This window comes from Typopeltis vanoorti, chromosome 8 (genome assembly GCF_054136105.1).
Source record: "Typopeltis vanoorti isolate ZY-2024b chromosome 8, IOZ_Tvanoo_1.0, whole genome shotgun sequence".
Taxonomy (NCBI): domain Eukaryota; kingdom Metazoa; phylum Arthropoda; class Arachnida; order Uropygi; family Thelyphonidae; genus Typopeltis; species Typopeltis vanoorti.
In genome coordinates, this window is record NC_143556.1 from 71591805 (window position 1) to 71612440 (window position 20636).

General features: G+C 35.7%; 1 protein-coding gene across 1 annotated transcript in view; it reads left to right on the forward strand.

Moving 5' to 3' along the window:
- The window catches only part of rt (Protein O-mannosyltransferase rt), a 375338-nt gene that overhangs the window by 169341 nt on the left and 185361 nt on the right, over nucleotides 1-20636 (forward strand). The window contains exon 10 of the mRNA XM_090396396.1: nucleotides 9537-9698. Within this exon, the coding sequence (XP_090252522.1) occupies nucleotides 9537-9698 (162 nt within the window). The remainder of the gene's footprint in view (nucleotides 1-9536; nucleotides 9699-20636) is intronic.

Genomic DNA, 20636 nt, shown 5'->3' on the forward strand with positions numbered 1-20636 from the left:
CACTGACAAGCCCAAAGAGGTTTCACAAAAACAATCTGAAGATAGTTTTCGTACAATCAAGTTTTTAAGCAACAATACTTAGAAACTGACCCTGGTGAAGAGAGAACCAGTAAAATTTGCAGAAGAGGCAATACGGCCATACCATCAGTTGTATGAAAAACAGAAACAGAATGCCTGCCAAACTACGTTAGCTCAATTCTTTGTTAAGAAGCAGAATAATAAATTTATATTCTGAATATGTTTTATTATCTTTCAACTTCATGGTTTTCCTTTAACTAGGCCCTGAGACATACCCTAATTTTTTTATAAAAAAAAATTAAGGGTCAAAAAAGAAATCTGAGGAATGAATTATACTTTTTCCCATAGGTTATTAGTGCGTTTTCGATTAATACGCCTGTTTTAAAGAACACATTAGGTGCACTAATTGAGGGATTGCTGTATTATTAATTGACACCTCCAGGGAGTCCAAGGACTCATCGACGGTGGTTACCTGCTCTACAACTTCGTCTCCACCATTCAATTGCAAATTGACTGCAACTACACCAATGCCAATCTACTGCCGGCCACTACTGGTATTTCCACAGACAATCACAAACATTCATGCCCACGTTAGGATTTGAACTGTTAGCCTTTTGGCTGGAGAGTGGATATGCTATTTACTCGGCCAACTAGGCTGTCTATATATATATATATATATATATATATATATATATATATATATATATAGACAGTGATAAAATGAAAAAAGTGATCCCAACGAATGGAGGATGACTTATAATGCAGTTTTTCTGAAGGTATTAAAATCCAAACCCAAAAACTATTGATAAATAAACTTATGATTTCTTTGTGACATCATGGCCCAAAGAAATCATCAGGAAAATAAAACCAATTCATGTTAAACCACCCCGTATTTATGGATTACCAAAAATCCACAAAACTAATATTCCCCTACGCCCCATAATTGATAGCATAGATAGTCCCATATATAAACTGGCCCGGCATTTAGCCAAGTCGCTTGCCTCCCTTACTGGCAACTCCTCTACTTTTGTAAAAAAATTCAATCCATTTCAATACACTGGTTAAAAATCTAATCCTAAAAGATTCAGACATAATGGTTAGTTTCGATGTCACCTCCTTATTTACCAATGTACCACTTATAGACACTCTTGATTTAATCAAGTCTAAATTTCCTCCAGATATTTTTGAATTATTTCATTTTACCATGAATGCAGGTTTGTACTTTACATGGGGGGGAGAAATTCTACAAACAGATTAATGGTACTGCTATGGGTTTCCCCCTCTCTCCCCCATTAGCAAATTTTTACATGGAACACTTTTAAAACAAAATACTTACCACAGCTACATACAAGCCACAAGTGTGGTTACACTATGTAGATAATGTGTTTGCCATCTGGCCCCATGGACAAGACACTTTGGATGCTTTTGTCACCTACCTAAACAGCCAATACCCCAAAATTCACTTCACAGTAGAAAAAGAATCAAATAACTGTTTACCATTTCTTGACACATTAGTCACCTGCCTTTCAGATGGATCACTATCTTTTTCTATTTACAGAAAGCCTACACACACAGGAAGATACCTACATAAACAATCGCATGATCATCAAGTCCAACAGTACGGCATTTTAAAAACTTACACACAGAGCCAGAGCCATTTGTTCTAATGATACAGCTCTGACCACTGGACTCCAATACCTGCGCCATACGTTCTTAGCCAACGGCTATAATCCCTACAAAATAGATAAAATACTACATAGGCCCATTACTCTGCCCTCCCCTAATACACAAGAATACAACATGACCATTTCTATTCCCTATATCAGAGGTACATCGGAAAAGATAGCCAAAGTATTGTTGAAGCATGGCCTTCGCACCACTTTCAAACCTCATGTCAAGCTGGCAACTCTGATCCGCTCGCCTAAGGATAAACTTCACCCTTTAGCACACCCAGGAGTGTATGAAGTTCCGTGTGACTGTGACTTGGCCTATTATGGGCAAACAGGAAGATCAGCGAACATCCGCCTGGAAGAACATGAAAGATACATTTGCTACTATTACTATGGCAAGTCGGGACTGGCAGACCACGCTTTGGACACTCCTTTATACAGGATTACATGGAGGAAAACGAATGTGCTATTTAGGAGTCGTTATATATCTGAAAGATTATTTTTTGAGTCAGCAATGGCTTTGAAGAATTCTCCCAACCTTAACAAATATGGTTGCATTAATTTGCCAAAAATTTGGGAGACGGTTATCCTAAGAAAAACTCCTGGATAACTTCTTTTTTTTTTTTTTTTTTCCCGTAAGAGGGCGTCAAAAAATAGGACTTTAGATCCTTTGTCTTTTGCAATTATATTGTTTCACTCACTCACTGTCGCGTTTAAAAGTGTGTTGTGCTCTAATGATGCTGAGTTGAAAATCAGCGAAATATAAGCGTTAATAAAACATCTTTGTTGATAAAAGTGTTTGTGGTGTTGTTAATACCGTGAAAAATAAGTCATGAAGGATTCCATAAGGGAAGATCACATACAGATGCTATAAAGCAAATAATAGAAAAAATAGTAGAATTTAGCAAACTGGTATTTGTGTTTCATTGACTTAGAGAGAAAGCTTCTAATGGAATCAGATTACAGGATGTCCTGAAAGTTATCCTGTAATCTGATTGCAAATAATTGAAATTATCACAGATATGTACTCAAAAAATGAACATCTGAGATATCACAACAGAAATAAATACACAGAAAATCCCTATAAAGAAAGGGATCAGACAAGGTAATATGGATGAAATAACAGAATTTAAGAAACAGAAGTTTAAATGGAATAAAAATTAAAGAAGAAAATTTTAATTTGGTTGAATATACAAAATTGTAGTATTAATTGAAGATAATGAAGATGATCTCCAAAAGCAGTTATTTAAATTTCAACAGATATGCAGAAGCTTTAACATGAAAACAGCATTATTTCTTCAACAGAGAAATCAAAAACAGTGATAATTGCAAAGTAACTAATAAGATGCAAATTGAGACTAAATGGGAAAATATTTGAATGGTAATAAAATTTCAAATACTTAGGAATAACTGTGAACAGTGAAAATATAACACCGAATGAAGTAAAAGATCAATTCTTGAATGGCTAATAAAGTATCAGAATTCAATAATAAAATTATACTGCGATATATTGGCCGAAGATTTTAATAACAGGTTAAGCCGACTAGTTTTGCCAACCTGACTGTTGGCTTCATCTTGGCATACATAAGGTGATAAAAAACAGCTTAAAACAGGTCAAGAAAGAAACATAAACGAGTACTAAACGTTATACAAAAATGCAAAAGACGTGTTCATCAAGCGCATGGACCTTGTGTGATGTCAGACATTGTTATGCAAGCACGTTCTGTAATTTGCAGCAAAGTTGAATTCTGGTGTGCTGAACGATCTTATGAGGGTCTTCCATATGTCAGCAAGGATTATCCCTTGGTTTCTATTGAGGCTACCTTTTGAATGGATTACCACAGTAGCTTCTTTGAAGTTTCGGTTACTATGTTAAGAGTAACTGAAAAGTAAAAAGTTTCAGTTGAAAGTTCTATGCCATATTTAGAGGAAGACTTTCCTCTAAATATGGCATAGAACTTTTATCCCATTCAATGTTGTGATTGGTATTTGAGTAATGAAGGGCTAACCTGGAATTATCTTTATCGTTATTATTAACATCTCCAATGTGTTCTTTTTTTCTTATTTCCAAACTTCTGGAAGTTTCTTTCTTTTAAGGTTACACGGTGATCAGCATTCATATTTATGAATTTAGGGACACAAAACACATGTTGAAAATATTATTTTACGGATTAATAATAAAATAATAACTTGACATTTCGACCCCTGTATTGAGGTCCTCATCAGAAGGATACATGTGTATAAGAATCAAGCTACATGCTGTTGCACTCTATACAGGTATCTACGTGGTTAACTAATCTTTTTTCTTAGCCTTCCCTCTAGTGATAAAAAAAAAAAAAAACTACAGTAAACTCTGCTAAAGTCCTCACTTACTAGGATTCTTCTGGAATTATACAGTTCATATTGTTATATTACAATTGTCTTCTGGATTTGTATAGTACGGGTTGCTATTGAATGTTCAGGAGTAAAAAAAAAAACACTTTCTTTTTTTTTTTTTCCTCCTGAACATTCAATAGCAACCCGTACTGTACAAATCCAGAAGACAATCGTAATATAACAATATGAACTGTATAATTCCAGAAGAATCCTAGTAAGTGAGGACTTTAGCAGAGTTTATTGTAGTTTTTTTTTTTTGCAAAGCGCCCGATTGAGGGTGCTTTGCATTCTGGGATACATGCTAACGCAAGTGATATGAAGTCATTAGCCTATTTACAAGTAGCTTAGATGTGAATATATTCACACGCAATGGGATAAGGATTAAAAACCAAGTATTAAAAATAAAATCTTTGTATCTTTAATGCATAATATACCCAAGGTAAAAAACTTTCTATATATATATATTTATATAAGGGCTGCCTGTGTGTGTGTGTGTATATATATATATACACACACACACAGGCAGCCCTTGGTTTATAACTCACTTCTGTTGAAAAATTGGGCAGAAACCGAATCAGCGTAAAATGAGCCCAATTTGAATGGGAGGTACAAAGTTATGTTCCGCGCAGTCAAAAAATATGCACATGAAACATTATATTTAAAGCTTTGATAATACATACATATATATTTGTTAAAATAAAATTATTAATAATGAAAACAAAACAAAATTATAATAAATTTAGTTTAATCCTTTATCCAAGTGTGAGCAAACAAAGTTTGCACCTGAAAGTATCTTCAGGACTGGGGTAAGGTGGTACAACACCAGGGCAACTCGTTGCAAAGGTGGAGCAAGCTATCAACACTCCTGTCTCAGTATCTCCAGGAGAAGCTACCAACACTCCTGTCTCAGTATCTCCAGGAGATACTGAGACAGGAGTGTTGGTAGCTTGCTCCACCTTTGCAACGAGTTGCCCTGGTGTTGTACCACCTTACCCCAGTCCTGAAGATACTTTCAGGTGCAAACTTTGTTTGCTCACACTTGGATAAAGGATTAAACTAAATTTATTATACTCTAACCAAATGAAAAATAAACTTCGAAAAGATATTACATATTTCTATGTTGAAGTTCCTGGTTTTGAATCACCTGCATTTTTTTGAAAAGAGTATCCAGTGTTAACTGCCTAGATTTTCTTTTTCCTTCTTTAAGGAGTTCAGTGTAAGGTCAAATAGATGCGATTTCACTCCTTTTTATGTTCGCACTCTGTTTCCAATCGTGGTCCATTTCGCAGAGCTCATCAGTCAATGTCTCTATACTTGCAAGGATACGCTGTAAATTGTCTGTTTTTATATCTCTCAGAGGCTCTGTTTTTTTTTTCTCTTCCTTTGGATGTTGACTTATTGTTTGGCTAATTCAAGTCTTCATTGGAAAGCGGTTTATCATGGCTCTGTAAGACTTCTGTCACATCTTCCGCTGTAATATCGTCGAATCCCATCTCTCGCGCAAGCTTGGTAACGTATTCAATAACATTCTCCTCTTGCTCTAATTCCTCGAAGTCATGCATAAATGCTGGAAAAATAGTTTTTGCTCTGCTCATCTTAAACACTTTGCTGACACTTCGTTCCAAGCTGCCTTGATGTTGTTAATGCCCTTCAAAATATCGAATGACTGCCGATAGTCTTTAATAATTTTTCCTGAAGTGTCCAAGACTCTTACCATTTCCATAAATGTTATATGGAGGTAATAGGCTTTGAAGATTGATATAATCCCCTGATCCATTGGTTGCAAAAGCGATGTTGTGTTTGGGGGCATCTAAACAACCTTGACATCCAATGGTGTTTTTACTTCAGCAAGGTTTTGATTGAGGATGTCCAGGGGCATTATCCAAGAGATGCAATGCCTTGGCTTTGTGTACCAATCTATAAAAACGTCTTGTGTAACCCAAGCTTTCATGTTCCATTTCCAATAGACTGGCAGCACAGGATTTCCATAGACTGGCTTTTAGACCCTTGAAGTCATGTGGTGTCTGCGAATGGTACACCAACATTGGTTTAAGCTTCAAAGTTCTGGAGACATTTGCACCCAACAAAAGCGTAAGTCTATTTTTTACAGCTTTAAAATCTGGAGTGGAATGTTCTTCGCAGGAAATGAAGGTGCATGGTAGCAATTTTTTCCAGTAGAGCCCAGTCTCATCAATTAAAAATGAGATCAGGAGGATAAGTTCCTTGTTCTACACAGTCTTGAAATTCTTTAGGAAAAGCAGCTGCTGCCACAACATCTGCACTTGCCGCCTCACACATAATTTGACACTATGGCACTTACTTCGAGACTTAAATCTCATGAACCAACCTTTGCTTCCTAAAAATGTTTTTTCGCCTCCATCTGTCTTTATCCTCAAAAATTGTTTTTGCTTTTTCAGTAACAGCCTGCGTCAGAGGACTGTTTTTCTGATTCAAGTCATCCACCCATAATGATAATAATTTTTCCATTTTTTCATGAAGTTTACCCCTGCTATAACTTACATGTTTTGCATTTAGTACTGCTGTAGATAGTTGCGCAGACTGTTTTATTCTATCTGCATTTTTCATAATTGTTGTAACAGTCGATGGAGGTAAGTTCATTTGTAATATCTAATTTATTCTTTATAGCAGTATGTTTTTGCTTTCGTAACCTTTCTCACTTATTCTGTTGTGTATACTATGTTTATCCACCTTTCGTTTTTACTAGTTTATGCCTATGAATGCTGGAAAATTTATTTGTTAAGACTGCGCCACCAGTATTTCTATATCGGCATAAGACTCAGTAAAACGTCCGGTAGATCTCTCTCTCTCTCTCACTAGCATAAATTCCTTCAATAAAGTTTACATAAATAGTCGTGGTTCTGAAGTACTTAAACTACACTTTTAATACCTTAGTTGTTTCCCGCTCACAGATCCGAGTTTATTTAGGAACAGTGCATTATAAAATAAAAGATCAGGCAGCACTCTATTGACATATAATTAAAACATATTTATTTACATTAATAACAAATTACATTAATTAAACGATAGGGAGGTTACTCTCTCTACCCATCCGTTAGACTTTTAGCATAAAGAAACAAACTTTCCCTTTTCAATACTAAATGACTGTACAATATAATTACTCAATTACTTCTCTGCTTATTGAATCAAATTACTGAAACTAATTTACTCACAAAGAGGTTAACTAGCTACGATAAGTTATCTCGCTAATTATATTCCAATTAATAACAAATCAGAGGACTCTTATAGATACTTCTTATTACTATTTCTTATCAGTCCATCTATAACATATGTTCTATTTACAAAAGGAATGTACAACATAAGATGGAACAAATTTACAGAGGCTCTGTGTCATACATTCATCCAAAGGTCCTGCGCTAAAGTCCCTATGCTTTTCCTTTCATCTGAGGCCTTATGTCGGTGGTAATCGGGATATTGGTGGGCTTTAGACTGCAGTTTTCTGGTACTCGAAAGCTCAAGCAAGAGGTTTTAGCAAATGGGCTTGAAGATCACTCTGCAGCTTTTGGCTTCAGTTGACCTCCCGCAGCAAAAAAGACATCCAACCGACACTTGGCTCGAGTATTTACATTGATTGCTCTCTCGTTGTTCCCATTCTTCTCCTCCGGCATGGTTTCGCCATAATGTCCGGTCCTTAGGATCCTACTGCCAATATTTCTTCCTTTAATTGCCGACTCCTTGGTTCTCTGTCAACGCCGATAACTGCTGACTTCTCTGACTGCTGATGACTCTAACTGCTGACTGCCTCTGGTTCATACTGCCCACTTTCCTTCCTCTAACTGCCCACCATGATGTTTGGCTCAGTTCCTTTTTATTTTGTGTTCTCCAGGACCTTGCATGAAGGGTTGTAATCCCCAAAGAATTCAGCATGACTCCTTGATCTTCTGTTAAGACCGACCCATTCTTACTTCTCCTCCGCAGAGCTTGCAAAGAACTTTCTCATACACTTTAATCATAAACAACTTTCTTATGCCCTTACATAGAGCTATTATACACAGTCCCGGTGGCAAAGTATTATTGCCTTTGTTTTTGACAGTCTAGAAATTTTTGTTAAAGCAGTAAGTACAATCAATTCCCATAGGGTTATTTACATTAATATTTAGCATAAAATATATAGAGACAAACAAGGTGATTTTTGTATCAATCTCATGAGACTTGACCTCTGTAAAAATCAATGTAAAAACGCTTTGATATTTCCAAGCTACATCGAGTTTTACACATACTTCTACAGACATTGGCACATGTCTGCCCATCTTCCATTCTTCAAATCACCTCCATCTTCTTTTCAAGTGTGATTGATTTCCGTGCCTTCTTAACACCAAGTTCTGCTAACTTTTCTGCACTTCTTTTATCAGACATGGTATGTAATTACGTACTTTATCAATTTAAATATGTATGTATGTAAAAAAAAAATTAAATAGAATAATTAGGTAGATTCAACAATAAAACTAAGTTTGATACATATACATCATAGTGCTCAGTAACCACTCAAACACTAGAGTGCCTGCTAGCGTTGTTTCTCAGTCAGACCACACTACAGTAAAAAAGCATGCGCAGGCATCTGGCGTTATTGTTAATCGGCATAAATTGAACAGTTGTAAACCGAGGGCTGCCTGTATAATGTTTTATTGAACTTGTCTATTATGCTATTTCATGTGTTGAGCATATCTTACAAAATTAGTAGTGACTGTGAAGGAACACTATTAAAGTGACATCGAAACCAGCATATTAATTTATCTTACTCTTAGGTTACTGAAGGTCTGTTTTAAAATCGCCCTGGTTTGACAATTGTGGTGCTGCTGCTGTGGTAAACGATATATTGAACATATGGTTTATTAATTTGAATGAGAAGCAATGCTTGAGTGAATACAAGAAAAAGCAAAAAAAAAAAAAAAAAAGGATTAAGTAAACATATATTTCATTCGCTAGTAATTATCAGATATGCCATATTCACATAATGGTTATTGGATTTTTAAAGAAATAATGGATCTGTTCAAGTCCTATTTTAATATCATTATTATTCAGAGCAGATCATCACATGGAAATAACCATGTTTGAATCAAATTATAATGCTTATTCATTTTTCTTCATTTGGATTACCAAAAGTACCAGTGCAGTAGGTTTCATTCATTATACAAAATTCCTTCTGTGCATCATCTATAAGTTGTAGATAATGTAAAGAAAAAAAAAAAAATCTGTGGCTTGTTTCATAAGGTGCATTGATGCCCCTTTCCCTCAGGCAGATCATGATGTGCAAGTAGACAAACTAATAAACATATGTTCACTGCAATTTGTCTCATATCTAGTCTTAATAGACTTTGACCCACAAGACAGTTATTCCTCTCTCTCTCAATATTTTTTGTGCATTTCATGTGTAAAAAATTCATGTAGGTTATTTTGTTATTTATTCAGCCATTCATGTTATTTATATTTCAGGGTGGTTTAGCTTCCATTACCAAAGGCCAGCCATTAGAAATAGTTCATGGTTCCCAGATTACACTTCGTCACACTCATGGCCGTGCCTGTTGGCTCCATTCTCATCCACATGTGTATCCTTTGCGATATCCTGACAAACGAGGGAGCTCTCATCAACAACAGGTAGTATTATTTTATTTTAGTACATAATTGTGATTATTTACTGACTCTAATTTTTAAAAATTTCAAGTTTTTTTTACTAATAAACATTTCATTATAATTAGTAACAATGGCATGCATTTATTTTCATATCATTGCTATTCTAAAGAAATTCTCTTCCACCCACCTGCCCACCCACCCACCCACACACACACACACACACACAGAGAGAGAGAGAGAGAGAGAGTGTCTCAAACATCAGAGGTTGAGTTCTTGAGTGATTTTAAGTAACAACAAAAAAAAGTTGCATCAACGGTGTTCAGTTTCCAGCTGGTATGGCAGTTATAAGATTTGATAGAAAGGCTTCCATGTTGGCTACTCCACACTGTATTTTTTTTTAAGGAAATAACAATATAGACTAATTATTAATTATAATACATTTAATTAATATTTTTGATTTTTCTGCAAAGTGAAATTCCATGATCAGGGAATACAGAACAGTATGATATGTGTATGCAGGCAGTAATAGTGGGTAAATGAGGCTGAAGCATGGTAACCAAAGTTTAGTCTAAAGTCCTAAATACTTTTCCCTTGTGGGTTAAAATGAGTGTCTTGGCTGTTGGGCTTCCCAAGTTTGGGATAATTTCATGTAACCAAACTTATTGAGGTTTGGGACACTTATAAGGGGTGAAAAATGCATCCTGTTAAATGTTTATTTTAAAGTTAAAAGTTCCAAAATGTTTTGTTACTGTCTTAAAATTTATGTAAGAATATTTTAAAATTATATTAGAACATTTTCTTAAGTTGAAAATAATTTTTTTAAGCAATGACTATCACCAAGCTCTTATAATACTTATTCAAAATGCTTTTACTTCATTACAAAATTTTATACATCTAATGAAGCTTGTGTTTTTTCTCCCTCTATTTCTGGTTGGTCATGAACTATCTAATAGTAGACATTCAACGACCTGCTCAATGGGATATTTTATATGCTGATGTGCAACGATCCAGAAGACTTGCATTTGATGCTAGATAAGGTGGAAGGTAGCTCTGGAAACAGGTGGCTTATGAATTAGCAGACAGAAGATCAAGTAGTACATGTGCTGTGAATTTTCAAATACCCTAACAGTAACATCATATGCCTTCGAGATACCCCACTCAAGAAGGTTAGGAGCTTCAAATACTTGGATTTGATCATCACAAAGGATGGCATCATCAGTGCAGACATCTTGAATTGCATGAACATGCACTCGATGAAATGGAGAGCATTGTTTGGAGTATTGAATGACAGAAGAATGCCAGTATGACAGATAAGCTTAGGTGTTGATGGTTATTCATGACTTATTTTTCACGGTATTAACAACACCACACACACACTTTTATCACAAAGATGTTTTATTAACTCTTATATTTCGCTGATTTTCAACTCAGCATCATCAGAGCACAACACACTTGTATACGCGACAGTGAGTGAGTGAAACAATATAATTGCAAAAGACAAAAGATTAAAGTCCTATTTTTGGCACCCTCTAATGAAAAAAAAAAAAAAAAAAAGCAGCTATCCAGGAGTTTTTCTTAGGATAACCTCCCAAATTTTTGGCAAATTAATGCAACCATATTTGTTAAGGTTGGAAGAATTCTTCAAAGCCATTGCTGACTCAAAAAATAATCTTTCAGATCTATAACTCCTAAATAGCACATTCGTTTTCCTCCATGTAATCCTGTATGAAGGAATGTCCAAAGCGTGGTCTGCCAGTCCCAACTTGCCATAGTAATAGTAGCTAATGTATCTTTCATGTTCTTCCAGGCAGATGTTCACTGATCTTCCTGTTTGCCCATAATAGGCCAAGTCACAGTCACAAGGAACTTCATACACTCCTGAGTGTGCTAAAGGGTGAAGTTTATCCTTAGGCGAGCGGATCACAGTTGCCAGCTTGACATGAGGTTTGAAAGTGGTGCGAAGGCCATGTTTCAACAATACTTTGGCTATCTTTTCCGATGCACCTCTGATATAGGGAATAGAAATGGTCATGTTGTATTCTTGTGTATTAGGGGAGGGCAGAGTAATGGGCCTATGTAGTATTTTATCTATTTTGTAGGGATTATAGCCGTTGGCTAAGAACGTATGGCGCAGGTATTGGAGTTCAGTGGTCAGAGCTGTATCGTTAGAACAGATGGCTCTGGCTCTGTGTGCAAGTGTTTTTAAAATGCCGTACTGTTGGACTGGATGATGATGTGATTGTTTATGTAGGTATCTTCCTGTGTGTGTGTGTGTGTTTGTGTGTGTGTAGGCTTTCTGTAAATAGAAAAAGATAGTGATCCATCTGAAAGGCAGGAGTTTTTAAAATGCCGTACTGTTGGACTGGATAATCATGTGATTGTTTATGTAGGTATCTTCCTCTGTGCGTAGGCTTTCTGTAAATAGAAAAAGATAGTGATCCATCTGAAAGGCAGGTCACCCACCTTTCAGATGGATCACTATCTTTTTCTATTTACAGAAAGCCTACGCACACAGGAAGATACCTACATAAACAATCACATGATCATCCAGTCCAACAGTACGACATTTTAAAAACACTTACACACAGAGCCAGAGCCATTTGTTCTAACAATACAGCTCTGACCACTGAACTCCAATACCTGCGCCATACATTCTTAGCCAACGGCTACAATCCCTACAAAATAGATAAAATACTACATAGGCCCATTACTCTGCCCTCCCTGAGGGCAGAGTAATGAGAAATATGTATGAGAAATGAGTAATGAGAAATAATGAGAAATGAGAATAGAAATGGTCATGCCAACATGACCATTTCTATTCTCTATATCAGTGGTACATCAGAAAAGATAGCCAAAGTATTATTGAAGTATTGCCTTCGCACCACTTTCAAACCTCATGTCAAGCTGGCAACTCTGATCCACTCAACTAAGGATAAACCACCCTTTAGCACACCCAGGAGTGTATGAAGTTCCTTGTGACTGTGATTTGGCCTATTATGGGCAAACAGGAAGATCAGTGAACATCCGCCTGGAAGAACATGAAAGATACATTCGCTACTATTACTATGGCAAGTCGGGACTGGCAGACCACACTTTGGACACTCCTTCATACAGGATTACATGGAGGAAAACGAATGTGCTATTTAGGAGTTATAGATCTGAAAGATTATTTTTTGAGTCAGCAATGGCTTTGAAGAATTCTTCCAACCTTAACAAATATGGTTGCATTAATTTGCCAAAAATTTGGGAGACGGTTATCCTAAGAAAAACTCCTGGATAGCTGCTTTTTTTTTTTTTTTTTTCATTAGAGGGCACCAAAAATAGGACTTTAGATCTTTTGTCTTTTGCAATTATATTGTTTCACTCACTCACTGTCGCGTATACAAGTGTGTTGTGCTCTGATGATGCTGAGTTGAAAATCAGTGAAATATAAGCATTAATAAAACATCTTTGTGATAAAAGTGTGTGTGGTGGAGTTAATACCGTTAAAAATAAGTCATGAAGGATGCCAGTATGAGTAAAGGGGGGAGATATATGAAATGCAGTACAACCCATCATTATATACAGTGCAGAACGTTGCCCTCTAAAGAAACAATAAGAACAAAAGCTACATCCCTTGAGATGAAGATGCTGAGGTGTGCAGTTGGCAGCTTTACTATGCTGGACAAAGTGTATAGTGAACATGTCCATGGGAGCTTCAAAGTTATACCTGTTGCTGATAAAATAACTTAGCACTGGCTTAAGATGGTTTGGATATGTTATGAGATGATGAAGTGGAAGGTAATGGAAATATGTACAGAATGGTAAGACCACAATAGGCAAGCCTCACATTACCTGAACCAACATGCAGTGTCATCCTTAGTGATGCAAAGAGCATGTACAGTGGGACATGGAAACTTGGAATGCTATGTTATGAATCAATTAATCACTCTACACCCTCTACTGTGCAGATGGATGGGTTTGGGTGTGGCAAATGTCCAGTGAGGGTCTCTTACCAGAGTGCATAAATCCCAACTATGAATTTCAGAGGTGGTGATGTGATGGTATGGTCCTGTTTTTCCTAGTTTGGCCTCAAACCTCTGTTTATGGTGCCTTGAACATTGAACTCCAAGAGATATCTGAACATTCTGAACAATGCAACGATTCCCGCTTTTGCTGAAAGAGACCCTCATCTCTATCAGCAAAACAATGCTCTGTGTCATAAGGCTGCTGCTGTAACTGCATGAACGTCACCGCACTTGACTCACCTCTACAGAGCCCTGATCTCAACCCTACTATATAAAAGTATGTTTGATCTCATTACATGCCTACAGGAAGAATGGTTTGAAATTTCCATTGATTGGGAAAATATGCCCATAGGGTTAATGCAGTGAAAGGGAGTCCTGCATTTTGTTAAAGTGGGCACCATGGCTGTTTGTTCCTCACACTATAGTGTCCATTTACTGCTTTCCAAGCAGTGTATATGATCAATAGTGCTGTAATTTTTTTTGAATCCTTGTTTTTTTTTAATTTGTATATTGTTGAAAGGAGACTGATAGGGTTGATAATTTTTAATATATTCTCTGTCTTCTTTTTTAAAAACCCTAATAAGAATAGCATTATTCCAACTCTTTGGTATTCTTTTCTGTCTTAGGCATGATATGTAAATTTTAATTAACATAGTCATGACTGGTTCACCACCTGCTTTCAGAACTTCTATTGGTACTCATCTTCACGTAGTGTCTTTCCATTGCATACTGTACTTCATTAGGGCATATTTTTTCCTCTTCCATTTTGGGTATTACGTTTTTGTTTTCTCATTGGTTTAAGTCTTGGGAATCATTATATAATTTGGCATAGAAGGATTCTGTTCTTATGATCTGGTTTTTGTCTTTAATTAGTAGTCCATTTTTATCTTTAAGGGTTATCAATACTGTTTTCTATTGTAAGGTTGAATTTCCTTGTTCTGAAGTTTCTAATTTCTCGTGTCATTCTTTTCCTTCTTGTTTTACATAGCTGAGAGAATTCTCTTCTGCTTCTCATGTCTAAATCTCTTTTCATTTCTCTTCTCTTTCTGTGAGAAAGCTTAGAGCTCCTTTTATTTTGTCCTTTTGGTTGATTCCACTAATCTCTCTCTGGCATTATTTAGTAGGTTCTTGGTTACATATAGTCAAGTTTACTTTATGGAATTGAAAGGAGACTGATAGGTTGTAATTTTTAATATCTTCCTTTTTAAAAACTATAATAAAACTGGAAGCCTTTGAAATGTGGATATTTAGAAGGATGCTCAAGATCCTATGGAGAAAAGGTGAAAATGAAGAGGTACTGAGAAGAATTAAATAAAAATTGAGAATTAATCAACGTTGTGAAAAGAAGAAAAACTGCCTACTTAGGACATCTAAAGAGAAACCATAAATATAACATTCTCCAAGCAATACTAGAAGGTAAAATCAGCAGAAAGAGAAAACCTGGAAGAAGAAAAATATCATGGCTAGACAATATAAGAAACTGGAATAAACTGAACACAGGGCTCTTAATCGGAGCTACTCAAGATAGAAGTAAATTTGCAGAGGTAGTCGCTGAACTCCATTAGGAAATAGCACTTAAAAAAGTTTTTATCCAAGTCTTCATTCCTGTCCATATTATAAAATTTTTCTTCTATCTCTTTCTGGAAGAACTCTTTGTTTTTTCTAGATTTAGTAAATGGATAGAGAGAGAGAGAGCGAGTTTTACTTTTGATCTGTTTTTGTCTTTCCCATCTTTTGTTGATGACAAATTTTGATCTCACTAATCTGTGGTCACTACCTATATTGAATACTCTTCTTCAATTACTAGTCTAAACCAAGAATCGAATTACCTAAATATATCTTCTATTTTCACCAATACCCTCAACAATTAATAGATTATGCTATTCACATAACTCAAAATTGCATGCCATCTTCCCAAAGCAACTTATCCAAATCCTATTCTATTCTAAAATTCCTATTTCCATAATATTTACACAGCCATCAAACACATCTTCAAATATTCTAATTACAGAATTGTCTTCAATACAAGCAACAGACTACAAAATACACTAACACATAAACCCACAATATCTCAAGATTGATTTATTACTATGACATGATGTTATTTATAACTTTAACTGCAAATCAGGATAAAACCTGCCAGAGAACACTTGTTTTCCTTGCCTATTCTGTTTAAGTGACCATACCACCTGAGATTAGCTCTGCTAATGCATTCCTGGATGCTGACAAGTTCTTTCCTATATCCTCATTTTTGATATGATATTGCCATTGATGCTGTCTGTTTACACCCCTAATTTTTCTCAGGACTCTCATATATCTGCGATATCTAGTCATTGGTCAAATGTTTTACTTCTGACCCAGCTCTCAGATCCATAAGTTAAAACTGGTTTGAACACTGTCTTGTATACAACAAAGTTGGTGTTTTGACTAATTTCTTTCTAATTGCATATAAATTTATTCATTTGACTTCCTACCATATCAGCTTTGTTGATCCTGTTGTCAATTTCCATATTTCATTTACCATCTTCACTAATAATTGTGCCAAAGTAGTTGAAATGTTTTACTTATTCTATAGGTTCTCCATTCACAACACTTGATATTTTCAATGCTTCTGCCTATTTTCATTGTCATTGTCTTTGTCTTGTTATTGCTGACCTTCGTACCATATCTATTACAACAGTTATTCAATTTAGTCAGGGAATCTTGTAGACTTGTAGCGGATTTATTTAGAAGTATAACATCATCCACATAAAGAAAAGAGCTGAGATTAACATCGCCAATTTTGATATCAGGTTTAATACCACTTTCCTTCATAATGTTATCCATATAGATAATGAATAACAGAGGGGATAATGTACATCCTTGTCTGACACCAGATTTAACATAAAATCATCTTCCTGTACTTCCTTCAGTTCTAACTGCTGACTTACAACTCAAATAAAGACCAAGTATTGCTTGATATAATGCTCCATTGACACCATACCACTGTAGTGTTTTGAATAGCTTTTCTCTTGGCACCTTGTCATATGCCTTTTCCAGATCTACATAACTTAAATACAGATCTTTGTTATATTCCCATGATTTCTCAACTATTTGTCCTAAAGTGAAAATCTGATCCTGACAGCCTGTATTTGGCCTGAATCCAGCTGGTTCTTCACCAAGTTTCTCTTCCACAATCCTTCTCAACTGTTTCCCAAATATACTTGCATAAACCCAGGAACACTCAGTTGAGAAATACCTCTTAATTCTCACATTCAGTTTTATTTCCTTTTTTATATATGGGGTACTATGTGAGCTCTACTCTAATCATCTGGAATTCGTCTCTCTGTCCAGGCCTTCTGAACTATGCAGTGCAGCCACTGAGAGACTTTTATACCACCATACTTCAGTATCTCTGGTCAAATATCATGTACTCCTGCTGCCTTCCCATATTTTAAGTCTTTGATGGCGTTTTCTACTTTAAGTATGGATATGTATTTCTGACTGCATCCTTGTTGAGTGTATTTTTACCACTGTGCTATCACTGCTTGTTTCATTTAGCAATTTTTCAAAGTAATTATTCCATACTTGAAGGATATCTTTCTCCAGTTTTCATGTCACCTTTATCATCTCTAATTCCTTTCACAGTGCTCTTTCCTCCATTTCTGAGCCACCTTCTTGATATTTATTTTCTACATTCTTAGTAAGGGCTTCACATGACTTTTGTTTAGTTAGTTTTACCCAGTGTTTAGCTTTTTTACATTTGTCTCTGTATTGTCTAAGAGCAGAAGCTGACTTATTTGCCAGGAACTTGTGATATTCATTTCTTTTTTTCCTTCACTGCCTCTTTAGCTTCCTGTGTCCACCATGGAGTTCTGATTTTTCTATCCTTGCAGACAACCTAACCACATGCCTCTCTGACTGAATCAGTGAGTGTTTTCTTCAGGATTTGCCACTGAATCTCCAAGCTTTGATTCCTGTTCTCAAACTCTTTCAGTTTTTTTTGAATATTGTTTGTGTATTTTAGTCTACAGTTCATATCTGAGAACTGCTCAATTTTTATTCACTTTAAAACTTTCTTACATATCTTACATGTTCTTCTTTTCAATATGAAATTCAATTTTATTCTACTGAAGACTAAATGGTGATCACTTCCAATTTCAAATCCTCTGTACACTGGTGTCCTGCAACCAGGGAGAAAACATCACTATCAACAATACCATAGTCAATGAGACTTTTCTTATTCCTTGCCTCTTCTCTCCATGTTAATTTGTGCACATTTTTATGTTGGAACATGGTATTAGTAATAACTAGTCCATGTCCTGAGCAGAAATCCAACAGATATTTGCCATTATTATTAGCTTTGCTCTTTTCTCCAAATTTTCCCAAAATATTTTTGTATGTCTGACAATCATTTCCTACTCTGCTATTTAGATCCCCAACAAGGACCAACTTTTCCTTTTTCATTGTGTCAGTAGCTTTCTCTAGAGCCTCAAAAAATTCCTCAACTTCTACCTTAGTAGAACATTCTGTGGGACCATAGGCACAAATAAGTCTCATTGTCCAGTTCCCCATTCTGATATTTGCTCGCATCACTCTACTTGAGACTACCTGCCATGCTACCTGAAGATTAGCCTTATATTTAGTGTTGAACACTATGGCCAATTCTTCTTTTCCTTGATTGTCATTGCCTGAATATAACATTTTGTATTTATTGCTCAGAAAGATCTCACCAGTTTTTGTGAGATGTTTCAGTCACCCCTGTTATGTCAATCTCGTACTTATCCAATTCCTAAGCTAGCTCCATTTCTTTGCCATTCAGGCTTCTTATGTTGATAGTACCGATATTGGACTCTGGTGATGTTGAGTTGGGGTGTGTTTTAGGATTTGTTCCAGTAGCTGACTTTTCGCTGTTCACCCTAATTCCGTGGAAAAAACAATGGGGGGGGGGCTTGTTTAACTGGACAACTCCCCAGCCGGCATGAAATTCTGTCATGTTGTACCATCATTTTATATTTTGGTTTAAGCCAATAAGAATACAATCCCAAATTGCCAGTCCATCCTCATTCAATAAGCTGACTTCAGTTCATTAGACTGTTCAGTAAGTTGTGATATGGTTTCAAGACAGAGACTGTTGAAAATAATTCCCTGAAAGAAAACATATTGAATTTATTTATGAGTTTGAATTTAGTATGATCACTGTGTATAAAAACCTGACACAGCCAGGTGTTTGTGAATGGTATTCATATTAGGTCAGAAATATGAATAAAGGACTCCCACAGTAATTCAGTGCTGTCACTTCTGCCATTTCATCTGTATATTTATGATCTGTCTGCCAAACTAATTTTAAAAATTTATATATGCAAGGCACACCTAAACAGTGTTGCCAGAAAGATAAAAACAAGAAAAAAAGTATAATACATAAGCTTGTTGAAACAGTTTGAGGAGCATCTTTGAGAACTCTTTGAGTGATAGCTTATAGCTTCATGTATTGCAGAATATTGTACACAGAATAGTGTACAATATTCTGCATCTTGTTGAAAGTCTCATTGTTGTATAAATACAACCATGAGACTTATAACAAGAACTGTTAATTTGATGCCTGTCTATTTTTGGTTCTTAATAAACATTATCTTAATAAACATTATGATCCCCCTCTACCCCCTAAATCTGTTGCCCAGATGTTGCTAAAAGAATACAATAAGATTATGTTAGACAAGGGGAATGGATACACCATGATACTTTTGGATTTTGACAAAATACAGCATGATAGACTGTTGCATAAATTGGAGAATATGGGTTTGGATTATAGAATATTAGCATGGATAAGAGAAGCACTGACTGACAGATATGAAAAAGTAGTATAAGGGTGGGGGGGGGGGTGATGTGAGTCTGCAAGATTTAAAGTAACCAGTGGTATACCACCAGGATCAGTGCTTCGTTCACTGTTATTTAATCTGTACATTAATGATATGGGGAGAATTGGACAAGCAAATACAGTTATTTGCTGATCATGCAAAGATAGGTAGGGTAATCAGGAATGCTGCAGGTACTTGTAGAATGATTTGAATAGGCTGGAATTGTGAGCATAGGAAAACACAGATGTCAGTTCAATGTCAGTAAATGTGAAGTCATTCACTTTGGTGTGATTAGATATCCAGTGTCATATTATATTGGTGGGATTATGTTAGAAGAAACTGATAAGGCTAGAGATCTTGTTGTGTTGGTAGATAGTAAGTTGAAGTTCAGGGGGGCCATGTAGCAGAGATTGTAAATACAACTCAAAAGATAATTGCAATACTGAAACGAACTTTCACATGTAAAGATAAAAATATCATTTTGTCTTTACAAGGTGTGGTATCCTGGTTTCCATTGTGATTCTGATATAGCGGAGAAAGTGCAAAGGCTAGTGTTAAAAATAATACCAGGATTGTGGAATACTGATTATGAAGACAGATTGAGAATTTGTAGACTTGCAGACACTAGCAAACAGGAAAAAAAGGGGCGATATGAACTGAAATCCTGTATGACCCTTTCTTACTGAAATCCTGTAAGAAAGGGTCATACAGGATTTTAGTTGATGTTATTTTTCAATTTATTGAGGGTGGGAAAAGGACAAGAGGGCAATAGGATGGTGCGTGATTGGAATGAATTGTCATTGGATGTTGTGGGTGCAAGCAGTGTGAATGAATTAAAGAAAAAGTATGCTATAAATTAAAGATGCCAAAAAATTATATTCTTGGTTTAATCCTTTATTCAAGTGTAAGCAAACAAAGTTTGCACCCGAAGTATTGCCCTCTCCTGAAAATACTTCAGGTGAAACTTTATCTGTTTACACTTGGATAAAGGATTAAATCAAGAATATAATTTCTTGGCATCTTTAATTTATAATATAACCAAGTGGGGAAAACTTCTAACAATAAGTATGATACTTTCTCTTTTAAGGTTAGACGGTGATCAGCATTCATATTTATGA